At 43.7% G+C, this 15660-nt stretch overlaps 1 protein-coding gene across 2 annotated transcripts in view; it reads left to right on the top strand.

Moving 5' to 3' along the window:
• Positions 1–15660, top strand: part of A2ML1 (alpha-2-macroglobulin like 1) — a 45831-nt gene that overhangs the window by 15419 nt on the left and 14752 nt on the right. For both annotated transcript variants that reach the window (XM_014793987.2, XM_014793986.2), the window contains exons 14-29: positions 36–181; positions 661–810; positions 1235–1429; positions 3168–3261; positions 3668–3785; positions 4397–4625; positions 4815–4941; positions 6376–6497; positions 7086–7137; positions 7465–7548; positions 9271–9447; positions 9610–9691; positions 10047–10203; positions 12610–12684; positions 12864–13026; positions 14722–14936. In XM_014793987.2, the coding sequence (XP_014649473.2) occupies positions 36–181; positions 661–810; positions 1235–1429; positions 3168–3261; positions 3668–3785; positions 4397–4625; positions 4815–4941; positions 6376–6497; positions 7086–7137; positions 7465–7548; positions 9271–9447; positions 9610–9691; positions 10047–10203; positions 12610–12684; positions 12864–13026; positions 14722–14936 (2186 nt within the window). The remainder of the gene's footprint in view (positions 1–35; positions 182–660; positions 811–1234; positions 1430–3167; positions 3262–3667; positions 3786–4396; positions 4626–4814; positions 4942–6375; positions 6498–7085; positions 7138–7464; positions 7549–9270; positions 9448–9609; positions 9692–10046; positions 10204–12609; positions 12685–12863; positions 13027–14721; positions 14937–15660) is intronic.

Below are 15660 nucleotides of genomic sequence, written 5' to 3'. Positions count from 1 at the left end.
ACTCTCACCCCTGTATATTCCCTCTTCTCTTGCAGGGCTGAAAGGCTCCTTCTCTCTTTCACTGACCTTCAATTCCAGACTAGCTCCTAATCCTTCCCTGGTGATCTATGCCATTTTTCCCAGTGGAGGTGTTATAGCTGACAAAATTCAGTTCTCAGTAGAGCTGTGCTTCGACAATCAGGTAAAATGGCAACTGAGGAGGGTGAAGAAGAGATCTGGGCATAGAGGGAGATCTTGTGTATGCTGGGGTTGGAGATAAGGCAGGGGCAGGGAAATAAGAAGATAATATTGAAGTTGGATGTTGTATTGTGTTTATATCCTTAGTATGTTTTGTTGAAATTTATCTCCTGCTTCTTTTTAAAAAGTCATGGTGGGAAATCACATATATAGCTATTCCAAATATAGCTATTCCATATGTTTTCTTTCTACTTTTTGTCTTTTAAACTTTCTACAACCTTCTACTGTGCTGCTCACTTTTTCTAACTCTATCATAAGACACTGTTCTAAAGGGCTAGACTTTACAAAGGAAGATCAGTACAAAAGTGAAGGAGTGGGCTGGTTACCATGGTTGGGACATATTGGCTGATGATCCAAAGTACATTTTTTTCTCCTCCTCTCCAGGCTGACTTGGTATTCAAGTGGTACCTTTCCCTTCCCCAGGTTTCCCTTGGCTTCTCACCCTCCCAGCAGCTTCCAGGAGCAGATGTGGAGCTACAGCTTCAGGCGGCTCCTCGGTCCCTGTGTGCAGTCCGGGCCGTAGACGAGGGTGTCCTACTACTCAGACCAGAGAAAGAGCTGAGCAACAGCTCTGTGAGTAGTCTGCTAATGGGGTAGGAAGAAGGAGCTGACAAAGACAACTGACTGCTTTAGAATAAGAAATGGATTTCAGGGAATGGGAAAGTCTTAAGGAAATAGTGCACCACCATAAGGTGGTAGAAAAGCTGGTGTGGAAATGAAGGTAGAAACGATGGTATGAGAAAGGCATGGTTAATATGGACATAGAGATAAGGAAAGAAGAGGAAATAGGAGATGAGGATGATAGATTATGAAAAAGAGTGAGATAAAGGTTAAAAATTTAAAAGTAAGGAAAGGGTTATGATGGACTAGGAAGAATTCTGGAGTAACGAAAAGAAATAATGCGGGAGTAGTGAATTGTGGCACCAGAATCTGAGAGAAGTTTCTCAACTGATTTCGCTGTATCAATAGCTTATTTCCTTTTCCTCTCTTGTCTCAGGTCTATGGGATATTCCCATTTTGGCACGGTTACTACCCTCATCAGGTGGCTGAATATGATGAGTGTCCAGTGTCTGGCCCGTGGGACCTCCCTCAGCCCCTCGTTGGCCCGATGCCTGTGGGGCGTTGGAGCGAGCGTTCCATTATCTGGAGGCCTTGGTTCACTGGAGGCATGGACCTTTTCAGGGTTTTCCAGGTAGATGTTCTTATTCATTTTGTTCTTATAGAAACAATGGTGGTGGGAGGGGGAAAAGAATAGTCCATATCTAAAAAGCAGAGAGACTCATGTGGACACTGACAGGGACAAAATCTTAAAAGAAACTCCTGATATGTAAGGTAGTCTTTCTTCGTCCTTTTGCTTGAAGAAGTTGCCCAGTTGCATTGGAAGAGAATCACCGTGAGAGGATGTACACTTAGTCCTCCTGGCTCTGTGGTCCCCAACATTGATTTCCATGGGATCAGTCAAGAAGGGAAAAGAAAAGGTAGCCCAGAGGTCTCTTGTCGTTATTATTAAAAATAATTCACCTATTTTATGTGGAAAAGTTTGGGATGCTGTGGCCCAAGTCTGACCAGGAGGTCTCTGAGGTCAGGAACCATGTCTTGTTCACCTTTGTATTCTCTCTAATGCCTCGTCCTTCACAATGCACAGTGTACTTTTGTTGAATTGACTGAGCTGATATGGTCCCTATCCTCAGAAAGTTCAGGGTCTAAATCAAATAATAAGAACACCGTGACTAATATTTAGAAGAAGCATTAAACATGTTTAACAATAAAATAAGTGGAATACCATTCAACCATAAAAAAGAATGAAATCTTGTCATTCTCAACATCATGGATGAGCCTTCAGGGCATTATGCTAAGTGAAATAAGTGAGATGGAGAAAGACAAATACCATATGATCTCACTTATATGTGGAATCTTTTTTTTTTTTTGTGAGGAAGATCGGCCCTGAGCTAACATCTGCCAATCCTCCTCTTTTTTGCTGAGGAAGAGTGGCCCTGGGCTAACATCCGTGCCCATCTTCCTCCACTTTATATGGGACGCTGCCACAGCATGGCCTGAGAAGCGGTGCGTGGGGGCGCACCAGGGATCTGAACCGGTGAACCCCGGGCCACCGCAGCGGAGTGTGCGCACTTAACTGCCTGCGCCACCAGGCCGGCCTCTATATGTGGAATCTTAAAAAAAAAAAAAAAACAAGCTCATAGATACAGAGAACAGATTGGTGGTTGCCAGAGGCAGGAGGTGGGAGGTGGGTGAAATGGGTGAAGGTGGTCAAAAGGTACAAACTTCCAGGTATAAAATAAATAAGTCCTGGGGATGTGATGTACAGCGTAGTGCCTATAGTTAATAGTACTGTATTGCATATTTGAAAGTTGCTAAGAGAATAGATCTTAAAAGTCCTCATCACAAGAAAGAAATTTTTTTTTTTGTGAGGAAGATCAGCCCTGTGCTAACATCTGCCAATCCTCCTCTTTTTTTGCTGAGGAAGACTGGCCCTGGGCTAACATCTGTGCCCATCTTCCTCCACTTTATATGAGACGCCGCCACAGTATGGCTTGCCAAGTAGTGCATCAGTGCGCGCCCGGGATCCAAACCGAAGAACTCTGGGCCGCCGCAGCGCGTGCACTTAACCGCTTGCGCCACCCAGCCAGCCCTGGGTAACTGGGGTTTTTTTTTTGTAACTAAGTATGATGTTGAATGTTAACTAGACTTATTGTAGTGATCATACAATGAAATAAGTTTAATTGAAAGCCTTTCACACTAGCAGGAACAAAAGTGAACCAATCTTGGTGGCTGAATATTAGGCACCGGTCTCACGATTAATAGGAAAAGAATGTTTTGGTTCAACTCTTTGAGGGTAGAATTCCTAGGCAATAGCCCTTGCAGTAAAGGGACTTAACACTCCATTCTCTGGTCTCTTTGGTGCCTGTCAGGATATGGGCCTGAAAATACTGTCCAATGCCAAAATCAAGAAGCCAGTAGATTGCAGATACACGTCTCCAGGATATAGCACTGTAGCGGAAGGAGGTAAGCTACCTCTGTGTCTTGTGAATTCACTGAGATGTTTAGAATCATGGAACTCCGAGGGCTCCCTCTTTGCCTCCCGTTCTTGCATTGAGCCTCTAGCCTTGGAATAATAATGGGTTGTGGGTCATAGATGCAGGCCATTTCCCAAGGATCTCTCCCTCTCTCTGGGCAGGGCTTTTGAAGCCTGAAGTCCTTATCTATTCCTTCCCTGGCCAAACCTCCTTGTCTGTCAATTCCTCCTGAGGGCCTTATGACTAGTCACTTCCTCACGCGTCCTTCCTCCTTGTCTCCAACTGGGTGTTCTCTGCTTTCCTCTGAATTTCTTGCTGATAGTCCCTCTGCCTCAATTTATTTCACAACAGAAGTCTTCTGTTTTCCAAAATTCCCTTATTCTTGGTCTCTTTAGGAAGGGATCATATTCGTCCAATGGCCTTTGAGTCATCCTCTTCATCACTTCCGTCAGAGGATTCTCAGGTCCGCCAGTACTTCCCGGAGACTTGGCTCTGGGATCTGTTTCCTATTGGGTAAGTGATGCCTCAAAGGTACTGCAAGATTATACAATGTGGAGTCAGCAGAGAACTCAGAGTCAGATAATTTCTAATGAATTTAAGTCTCAAGCCAAGAAAGTTTAGTGGGCATATGGAAACTTGTTTCTTTCCCTGAATTCTTAAACAATCATATACAATCCCTCAAAACAAATTCACACATCTTCACATTTACACAGTGCAGACAGTGCATTCTGACTTCAGGTCCACACAAACTTAAAGTCACATATTGATATTAGTTTAGTTCTTGCCTACTGCTTACCTGCTCATTTTGACAAGCCATGAGAACACATATCCTCACCGATTCAGAGGGCATTGGTTTCTCTTTCAGATATGTTTGCACACAGGTGTCCACTCACACATATTCCCACCCCCCATACTCAGGCATCCCCCTTCTCCCATATTTGTATATCCTCATTCACTTGAAGATTCACACTCTGAGATTCGCATGTTCCTCCAGTTCAGTTGCCTCTGCTTTTCCCCCCATGCAGAACAAAATAACTCAGTTCTGTAGATGAATTTGTAGCTTAATTCCCAAATGCTCTCCTTCTCCTGCTGTCTGCCTCACCTGGGTTCTTGTGTTCTCACAGTAACTCAGGGAAGGAGGCTGTCCATGTCACGGTTCCTGATACCATCACTGAGTGGAAAGCCATGACTTTTTGCACCTCCCAGTCCAGCGGCTTTGGTCTTTCACCCACTGTTGGACTGACTGCTTTCAAGCCATTCTTTGTTGATCTGACTCTCCCTTATTCAGTAGTTCGTGGAGAATCCTTTCGTCTTACTGCCACCATCTTCAATTATCTAAAGAATTGCATCAGGGTAAGAGCTGGGGATACAGGAAGCAGGTGTCAGCCCTGGAACCACACCCCTTCCATAAGTTTGTCCCTAAATTGGAAGCATACTAGTTTTCCCGGGGAAAGGAAAGGGGGATCCACCCCCAAATTTTCCTAAGCCTCTGTGTGCTGTCTCCTTTACTCACACCCTTTATCTTTTAAACATCCTCTTCAGGTTCAGACTCACCTGGCTAAATCAGATGAGTACCGGGTAGAATCATGGACAGATTCTCAGGCCTCCAGCTGTCTCTGTGCTGATGAAGCAAAAACTTATCACTGGAATATCACAGCTATCAAATTGGGTAAGAGCAGGAAGTGGTAGATGGGCAAGGAAAGCACAGAGAAAAAACTCAGTGACTGAGAACTCTACCCTTTCCTCTACTGCGTTTGCTTTGTTTCTTCTTTCTTCTTCTTCTTTTTTTTTTGTGAGAAAGATTAGCCCTGAGCTAACATCTGTTGCCAATCTTCCTCTTTTTGCCGAGGAAGATTGGCCCTGGGCTAACATCCGTGCCCATCTTCCTCTACTTTATATGGGACACTGCCACAGCATTGCTTGATAAGTGGTGCGTCGGTCTGCACCCGGGATCCGAACCTGCGAAATCCAGCCTGCTGAAGCGGAGCGTGCGCACTTAACCGCTACGCCACCAGGCCGGCCCCTTCTTTCCTCTTCTTTTTATTTGCCTCTATTTTCCCCCCTCCTAAGTCTATGTTATAAATAAATAAGCAAATACTCTGATAGATGACCAAAAAATTATCCAAACTGGACGATTTTGAGCTTCAAAGGGGGAGCTTTTTATATTTCTGCCAGGCCAAGGGGTATATGGTCATGTTACCAAACCAGCGCTTACTATGGGCCAGGCATTATCTAACTGCTCTACGTGTATTAACTCATTTAATCATCACAATAACTCTATGAGATGTTGTTTGCTCTTGGATTAAATCCTTGCAACTCAAAGTACAGTCTTTGGATATATTAGTTATCTACTGCTGCTTAATAAATTACTCTAAAACTTAGCAGCTTAAAAGAACTATCATTTATTATGACACAGTTTCTGTGGGTCAGTAATCTAGGTGCAGCTTAGCTGGGTGTCTCTGGCTCAAGGTCTCTCAAGTTCCAGTCAAGCTTCAGCCAGGGCTGTGTTCTCATCTGGAGACTTGACTAGGAGAGGATCCACTTCTCAGCTCCTTCCAAAGCCTCTGTTCCTCACAGGGTGTTAGACTGAGGCTGCAGTTCTTGGCCTCAGCTGTTGGCTATGGCCTCTTTCCACTGGGCTGCCTAATGACATGACAGCTGGCTTCCTCCAGAGTAAGGGGTTCAAGAGAAAGAGTGCACCCGAGACAGAGGTTGCAGCCTTTTTTATAACCTAATCTCAGAAATGACATCTCATTACTTCTGCCCTGTCCTCTTCCTTAGAAGCGAGTCACTAAATCCAGCCCCCACTCAATGAGAGGGGATTACACGACAGTGTAAATATCAGGATGCAGAGATCACTGGGGGCCCTTAGAGGCTGCCTACCACACTGGACCAGCATCATTGACATCACCTGGAAGTTTGTTAGAACAGTAAACTATAGGCCCCACCCCAGGTCTGCTGAATCAGAGTTTGTAGTGGAACAAGATCTGCAGGTTATTTGTATGCCATTAAGTTTAAGAAGCACTGGTCTGGATGGAAAGAGACCTCATTGGTACCTCTGGCAATAGGCCTAATGCCTTCCTTTCCTCTTCTTTCTTCTCAGGTCATGTAAACTTTACTATTAGCACTAAGATTCTGGACAGCAGTGAACTCTGTGGGGGCCAGAAGGGGTTTGTTCCAGAAAAGGGCCGGAGCGACACACTCATCAAACCAGTTCTGGTCAAGGTGAGTTTTCTGCAGGCCTAGCTTCAGAGGCAGAGAAAGCAACCAACCCAGAGATGTTTAGTGTGTGTCTAACCATACCAGTGAGTCTCTCATAGCAGTCTTACTCCAACTTCAATCAGGTTGCTCACCTTTCTCGTTGCCTGGCCCCTTTCTGCCCTTGACTATTTGCTTAACCCATAGCAATGGTTATGGTTATGTGAAAGTGCCTAATACAGTGCCTGGTACTTTGTAGATACTCAATGAATGTTAGTTTCTTTTATTACAAACCCTGACGTCACCATTAGCTGCTTTTTTATCCCATCATGAACCCCATTGTCAATCCTGCATCTTTGAAGTTTCCTAAACTTGTCCTTAGCTCTAGACCTTGCCCAGAAAGAATTTTGCTGAAACGCCCATCCCTGGATTGAAATGGAGTCCTCTTGAGCTTCAAAGAGAAGCTCTGTTCTCTCCAGCTCTGAGAGAAGCACTGGGGGCACAGGGAGGGCCTCTTCTCCCCATCTCCCTCCCTCTTCCTATTTCTTCGGTGCCACCTGCCCTGACATTCTCATCTTCATTGTTTTCACCCATCCATGTCTCTCTTCATGTCAGCCTGAAGGAGTCCTTGTGGAGAAGACACACAGCTCATTGCTGTGCCCAAAAGGTGGGTGAATACAGAGAGGGGTTGGTAGTGAGGATTCCCTTAGGTAACAGGAAGCATATACAGCACAAGAAGGGATAGGAGAGTCTAGGGGTGCCATCCCTAATGGGGCCAATTAGCTGGGAGAGAGGATGTAAAAGAGAAAATGTACAACAATTATGGCTCTCTTTGAAATTTATTTTCAGCAAAGAGCTCTATGAATAGGTTAAAGAAAATCTGCCTCCATCCCACAAAAAGCACTGGGTACAGAAAACCCTGGATCATGGAAAGTTTTTCTATGGTTTGGGCTTGAGAACTCCACTATTTTCACCTTTTCTCTGCCTCTCACAGGAAAAGTGGCCTCAGAATCCATCACCCTGGAGCTCCCTGTGGATGTTGTTCCTGATTCATCCAAGGCTTATGTTACTGTTCTGGGTAAGCAGCTGGAGATTCTTGGCTCAAAAAGGAAAACTGGGGGCCAGTCCCATGGTGTAGCGGTTAAGTGCGTGCGCTCCGCTGCTGGCGGCCCAGGTTCGGATCCCGGGTGTGCACCAATGCACTGCTTGTCAGACCACGCTGTGGTGGCATCCCATATAAAGTAGAGGAAGATGGGCACGGATGTTAGCCCAGGGCCAGTCTTCCTCAGCAAAAAAAGAGGAGGATTGGCATGGAGGTTAGCTCAGGGCTGATCTTCCTCACCAAAAAAAAAAAAAAAAAAGGAAAGAAAAAAACAAAAAAAGGAAAACTGGGGTGGGAGGCTGTCAAGGTGTGGAGTGGGGTGGGGCATGTGGACCTATCTGAAGGAAGGTGAGGTAGATTAGAAGTGATGAAGGATCAAGAGCTTGTTTTATATAGTGGGAAAATACAGCCTGTAGGTAACAGTACAGATGGGATTGGACAGACTATGCTCAAGTTAAAAACAGAAAGGAGTCTGGGCAGGAGGAAGGTAAAGGTCATTGAAGCTTGATATGTATTTAGGTTTAGGTGGTCTAAAAACTGGGTGGAGGGGCGACAAAATGTTTGCAGCAACCATTTAAAAAATGAGGAATTTATCTATTTGAGTATAGTTTGGGGAAGATTCAACCGTATAGACATGGGCAGGATACTTCACTCCTTTGGGCAAGGAGGGAATGAGTAGAAAAGGGTGAGTTTGAAAAGCATATCAAACTGGGTTAGGATCCCAGTTCTGCCATCTAGGAGCCATGTGACCTTGAATAAGTTAGTGAACAGTTCTGCGCCTTCTTTTCCCTCCTGTAAGACAGTGATAATAGCCTATCTCTCAGGATTGGTGTAAAGATTAAATATAATATAAAGTTCCCAGCACAATATCTGGCATATAGTAAGAGCCCTATAAGTGTTAGATTCTTTCTTCAGTCTTACGCCCTACCAAGATCCCTCCCAGGTTAAAATTTCTTTGTTTTGACTGTATTTGATTCATACCTCTAGTATAGTACTCCTCTTATTGTATCATAGCTCACCATCCATGTCTATCTTCCACACTGCATTGTGAGCTCCTTGAGGACAAGGGCCATGTCTTTTTCATGTCTGTTCCTAGTACAGTTCCTGCAACATAGTTGACATTCAGTGCATATTTATACATTTGAATTGAACTCCATGACTAAAATGCAGATGTTCATGAGTCACTTATGTCAGGCTGACTGGCTTATGAAGTATATGGAGGGGTCAGTAGATATAACTTGGAAACGGGCATCAGGATTGTGTGTGTTTGAGGCGCCTTGGTGATTTGGAGGGTGATGTATTTTCATGCAGTGGAGGAACTTAGAGATTGAGTTTAAGCATCGTAGGTTTTCTTATATCACTCATCAGCTCCAGTGACATGTCTTCTTAAAGTCCTGAACTCCCTTAGGTGGCATATGTACTTTGCTGTGTACTCCAGCACCTGTACATACCCAATATTATAGGACTACATTTTAATTGTTTATAATGAATTATAATTGTAATGTATTGTAACTGTTTGCCCCTCTGACTATGAGCTCTTTGAGGTAGAGACTGTGTTTGACTTACTGTTGTCTCCTAGGCCACAAAGTAGGCAGTCACTAAGTTATAGCTAATACATGTTTGTTAAATGAATGATAATAACTCTTAAGGGATCCTTCTTCTACTATCACCTTTTTTCTCTCTCCTTTTGGATCCCAGGAGACATCATGGGCACAGCCCTGCAGAACCTAGACAATTTGGTGCAGATGCCAAGTGGCTGTGGGGAGCAGAACATGGTCTTGTTTGCTCCCATCATCTATGTCTTGCAGTACCTGGAGAAGTCAGGGCTGCTGACTGAGGAAATCAGGTCTCGGGCAGTGGGTTTCCTGCAGATAGGTGAGTTGGTTCTATCTTTCTTCTTAAACACCTTCTCTAGGGCCTATGATAGGTTAATAAGATACAGGGACATTCCCCCCTAAAGTGTCCCGCATCCTTGAAAGCCATGCGAGTGTATTTTGAAGTTGTCACTGTGATCTAAAACCACATCTGGCTTCCCAGGGTACCAGAAGGAGCTAATGTACAAACACAGCAATGGCTCATACAGTGCCTTTGGAGAGACGGATGGAAATGGAAACACATGGTAATATTGCCCAAATCCCAAAGAGTTCTGTACTCCAGAGCACAATTCCTGAACCCTGTGGAATTATTCCTCTACCTATCCCCTTAACCCCATTCCTTCTTGCACTCTATCCTCTTTAATACTGTTTATTTCAGCCTCATGTATGGTCAAGCCCCTCACCCTTCTCCCTAACCTTGTGCCTCCCCAGTTCTTGTCCCCATTAATGCCTATTAATACCTCCCTTCTCCAGGCCTCATATGGCATTATATTTCCTCAACTCCCCTTCTGGAACCACACACCAGAATAAGCTATAGAACTAGTGCACCCTCACCTGGAAATCCCCCTTCATGCCACATTTCCCTCTTTACCCATATAGGCTGACAGCCTTTGTCACCAAATGCTTTGGCCAAGCTCGGGAATTCATCTTCATTGATGACAAGAACATCCAAGATGCGCTCAAGTGGATGGCGGGAAACCAGCTCCCCAGTGGCTGCTATGCCAACGTGGGAAGGCTCCTTCACACAGCTATGAAGGTGCGGATCTGCCCAGGGGCCTGCAGCCCACCACTGCGTCTGGGAGGAATTTGTTCCTCTGACTGAGCAGAATCAAAAGAGCAGTGGCCTGGGAGTTGGTATTATTCAGGTCTCAGCCCTTGCTCTGGGTGACCTTGGTCGATATGCTTTCCTAGCCTGAGCTTCAGCTTCCATGTCTGTTAAATGATAATATGTACTAGAACATGGTTCTCAAAGTGTGGTCCCCAGATCAGCAGCATCACCGTCTCCTGAAGTGATGGTGAAATGCAAATTCTAGCCCCCACCCAGATCTTCTCTGAGAAACTCTGGGGGTGTGGGTCAGCAATTTACATTTTAACAAGCCCTGTGGGTGATTCTAGTACTTGCTAAGGTTAGAGAACCACTGGACTAGAAGATCTCTGAGCCTTTTATATCTCTCTAAATCTGAAGCGAAGCTCTTTGCTCTGGTGGGGACTAATAGGCCGCCCAGTCTCTTTTGCAAGGGATCTACTCTCTGCCAGGCACTTTGTTTATTTGATATTATTTAGTGTTTACAGCAAATCAATGACCAAGGTACTGGTATACCATTATTAATGCTATTTTACAGATGAAGAAACTAAGGTGCAGAGATTAAGTAAATTACCCAAGGTGAGTGCTAGTGAGTGGTAGGGCTGTAATTTGAATCACAGTGGTTGGACTCCAGAGGCACTGCTCTCGCCCGTTCACTGCGTGACCTGAACCCCCCAAACAGAGGTGAGATGTTGATGCTGCAGGATAACTGGTTCAGTTCAGAACACACTCAGTGAAAGAAAGATTCATGACAACTTTCCTAGGGAAATCATTTACATTGCTAGTCCAGGGCCTGAATTAAAAATCTTGAGCATTGAAAAGACAACCTCTGTATAAGATTCATTCGTATTCCTTATGCAGAATCTCGGCAGCGCCCCCAAGTCTTTCTCTTCTCCTTTCACTGTGTGAAATATACCTAGGAGTAGTACAAGCCAGGACTTGACTAGAACAAGATCCCAGAGGTTTTTCCTCCTCCTTTCTTACCAGAGCCAGCCAGTCTATTAAGAAACCCCTCACTTATGTAGTCAAGCTTAGTGGTTTGGCGTAGGAGCTCTAGAGTAAAACTCCCTGGGTTCGCATCCCAGTCCTGCTGCTTATTAGCTGTGTAATCTTGAACAAGCTATTTAACCTTTTAAAGTGTTTGTTCTTGGGCCGTCCCCGTGGCTTAGCGGTTAAGTGCGTGCGTTCCACTGCTGGCGGCCCTGGTTCGGATCCCAGATGCGTACCGACGCACTGCTTCTCCGGCCATGCTGAGGCCGCGTCCCACATACAGCAACTAGAAGGATGTGCAGCTATGACATACAACTATCTACTGGGGCTTTGGGGGAAAAATAAATAAATAAAAAAAAATTAAAAAAAATAAAGTGTTTGTTCTCTTACCTATAGAATGAGGGTAATAGTTTATTTATTTATTTATTTATTTATTTTTTTATTTTTTATTTATTTATTTATTTTTTATTTATTTTTCCCCCCAAAGCCCCAGTGGATAGTTGTGTGTTGTAGCTGCACATCCTTCTAGTTGCTGCATGTGGGACTCGGCCTCAGGATGAACGGAGAAGTGGTGCCTCGATGCGCACCCGGCATCCGAACCCGGGCCACCAGCATCGCAGTGCGCGCACTTAACCACCAAGCCACAGGGCCGGCCTATTTATTTTTTTAAATTAATTAATTTATTTTTTCCCCCAAAGCCCCAGTTGATAGTTGTATGTCATAGCTGCACATCCTTCCAGTTGCTGTATGTGGGACACGGCCTTAGCATGGCCAGACAAGTGGTGTGTCGGTGCGCGCCCGGGATCCGAACCCCGGGCCACCAGCAGCGGAGCGCACACACTTAACCGCTAAGCCATGGGGCCAGCCCTAGGGTAATAGTTTAGATTTAAAACTTGCTAATATCTTTCCATGAAATGCGTTAAACAGTGAAGGTGTCATCTAATCTCCCCTGGAGAAGAGGCTGGGCTTTGTGCTACTTTAGGGGACATCCATTTGAGGAGGCTTAGATTTAGTAAGAATATGAGAATAAGAGATTCTTTCCTCATTCCCCACTCCCTTTTTTTTTTTTTTTAACCTTTCACTCTTCCTAACCCCTTCTCTTGGGTTTCCTAAATACCCACTCAGAGCTGAAGACCTCATGTTACCTCTTGCAGGCTACTGTTTAAGGCTGTGCAGTTATTGAAGTCCAGCCAGGTCTCCCTTTATTGTGTGTCCAGGAGGCTTGGGGCTGCAGACAGCCTGTGGAAAGGAGCTTTTTCTTTTTTTAATAATTCATCCATGCAGATGGGACAGTTTTTTGCAATTTGCACACAATTCTTGCATGTGCTGGTTGCTGCCCTGACTTACTGTCTCCGTGCTTCCTTCTAGGGCGGTGTTGATGATGAGACCTCCTTGACTGCATACATCACAGCTGCATTGCTGGAAATGGGAAAGACCACAGATGTGAGTTTCTGTAGCTCCTCCTCTTTATACTCTTCTTATCATGCCTATTTCTAGAAAAATTCACCTAATTTTGTCTTTATTCAGGCTTTTAAACTCAAAGAGGGTATGATGATTTTCTTATTACTTCCCATTTTACCAGGAATGCCTTATAAATTCTGTTCTTCATCTTTACATTTTAGGACCCAATGGTGAGTCAGGGTCTGCAGTGTCTCAAGAATTCAGTTTCCTCCACCACCAACCTCTACACACAGGCCCTTCTAGCTTACACTTTCTCTCTGGCTGGGGAAATGGAGATCAGAAACATTCTTCTTGAAAAGTTAGATCACCAGGCTATCATCTCAGGTATGTTGGCCATGTTAGGAGTTTTTTGAAATTGAAATATGCTGTGAGTTATCTGTAATTTTCCCTCGTCTCCATAGTCTCACATATATTCAGTTCTAGGATTCATTTTTTTTTTTTTTTTGTGAGGAAGATCAGCCCTGAGCTAACATCCATGCCAATCCTCCTCTGTTTTTCGCTAAGGAAGACTGGCCCTGGGCTAACATCCATGCCCATCCTCCTCCACTTTATATGGGACGCCGCCACAGCATGGCTTGCCAAGCGGTACATTGGTGCACGCCCGGGATCTGAACCCAGGCCGCCAGCAGCAGGTTGCGCGCACTTATCTGCTACGCCATGGGCCAGCCCCTCTAGGATTCATTTTAATAAAAGTTGTGGGGCCGGCCCAGTGGCGCAAGCGGTTAAGTGCGCGCGCTCTGCTGCGGCGGCCGGGGTCGCCAGTTCAGATCCCGGGTGTGCACAGGCACACCGCTTGGCAAGCCATGCTGTGGCGGCGTCCCATATAAAGTGGAGGAAGATGGGCACGGATGTTAGCCCACGGCCGGTCTTCCTCAGCAAAAATAGGAGGACTGGCAGATGTTAGCTCAGGGCTGATCTTCCCCACAAAAAAAAAAAGTTGTGAAGTCATAAAATCATTGTTGAGAGTTTTATAGGAAAGCCCATGTAAGTCCTCAAAGGCATTGTTATACTTTTAACATGAAGAGAAAATAGATGATAGAAACTAGTCAGAAACCTTATTGACATAGTAGAATCACCCTTTTGCAGGTACTTAACAATTCTTTGGTGTAAGATCACTGAGATTGTTGGGATAAGACTTAAACTTAGAGATTTCTCAAGGTCCTTTTAAGACTTTGAATGTATTGAGAATAATATTTGATGTTCCAACAGATATTGTAAATAAAATATTAATGCATTTTATTTATCTAGCTGTGTATTTAAAATTATACTTCCAGGCAGAAATTTAATCTCAGCTTTCATTTATACGAATGTCCTTGCTGAACTGTCCTCTCATATGGGCTCTGGGTAGTTTTTGGCCTGTGTATAAGCAACTCTAATCATGGAATGGGTTATTTATTTGTTATCTCTAAACATGTATTTAATTAGACTTCTAGCTTCTACTCTTTTCATTTCCATTTGTTCTTCTTTATCTTCAAGTTATCTATCATCTTGGCTGTCTTAGAGTTTTGATTTGGTCTCATATTCTATTTGCTCACCCTCATTAGCATTTCTTCTATGGTTTCTTACAGTTCTTTTGTGTGTTCTGACATTTTAATTCTTTGTGAAATGTTAAACCTTTGATTAAGTAAAATAAATGCTGAAAACTAATAAAATTCTATAAGCCCAAAAAATGTCCCCAAACACATATGATTCTTATAAGAAGTTTCTCTTACCTATCACCATTAGCATTAGCGTTTATAAATTAACAAGGGTGGTTTTCATATAATTGCTGAAGGCATTTATTGATGCCCCCAGCTTTACCTTGGGGAATTATGTGTGGATGTGTACACACACGCACGCACACATCCCTGCATATACATTATGGCCAGTAAATTAGAAGATTCTGAGAAATATTTTTTTCTAACTCATGATTAGTTTTTGGTTGGTGCTTTCTGTTCTTTAAGATGCAGCATCTACAAAGTGAATATGGGAAAGTCATTTCCTTCCAAGACCTTCCTAATTATGCCTCTTTCTTCATAGGAGAGTCCATTCACTGGAGCCAGAAACCTACTCCATCATCGAATGCCAGCCCTTGGTCTGCGCCTCAGGCATTGGATGTGGAACTTACGGCGTATGCATTGTTGGCCTGGCTTAGCAAATCCAGCCTAACTCAAAAGGAGATTGCCAAGGCCACTGGCATAGTGGCTTGGTTGACCAAGCAACGCAATGCATATGGGGGCTTCTCTTCCACTCAGGTAAATAGCCTGCTGTCTTACTGCCACTTATTGGGTAGGATTAGATCCTGTGTAGAGATAGAGGGAAAACCTTGCCCTCTAGGTTCAGGGACTTACAATTCCATATATATATAGAAAAAGTATGTGAAAAATATATAGAAGGACTCATAAAATTGGGTCATATGAGCACATAAATAGTACTATTTGCATGTAATGTTCTTTCTTTATAGAGTATGAAACATCATGAGATCCATGTTTTATATGTAAAGAAGATATATATAGTTATGGCTAAATTTATACGTTAACAAATTAGAAAGCCAATTTGGGATCTATAAGCATAAAAGCAAGATTTTATGGCATATCTCCTTCTATTGTTGCAGGTATTTGAAAGCTAGTAAGGTATAGTTTCTACTCTAAAAAAGTTTACAATCTTGAAGGAAAGCTAGGAAAAATTCTAAATATTACAAAGTGGGATCTTATTATATAACATAAGAAAGATACAAAAGGTACAAAATGTTAAATTTCAGAAGGGAGAGAGAGCTTGTCATGAGCTTAAGGGATAAGAAAAGTCTTCACAGGGGAATGGCATTTGAGGTAGATCTAAAAGGATACGTAAAATTTTGGTAGGCAACTATTAAAAGGAAGAGGAAATGGTGTGAGTAGAGACACCCATTTGCAAAAGTATAGAATGGCTTTTGGGAAAACTGGTATAGTTAAAGCATAATGAGACTTGAGTTGGAAAGGT

This window comes from Ceratotherium simum, chromosome 17 (genome assembly GCF_057802395.1).
Source record: "Ceratotherium simum simum isolate JZ-2026a chromosome 17, ASM5780239v1, whole genome shotgun sequence".
NCBI classification, from domain to species: domain Eukaryota; kingdom Metazoa; phylum Chordata; class Mammalia; order Perissodactyla; family Rhinocerotidae; genus Ceratotherium; species Ceratotherium simum.
Note: the sequence above shows the minus strand (reverse complement) of the source record. Positions and strands in the feature narration are given on the sequence as shown.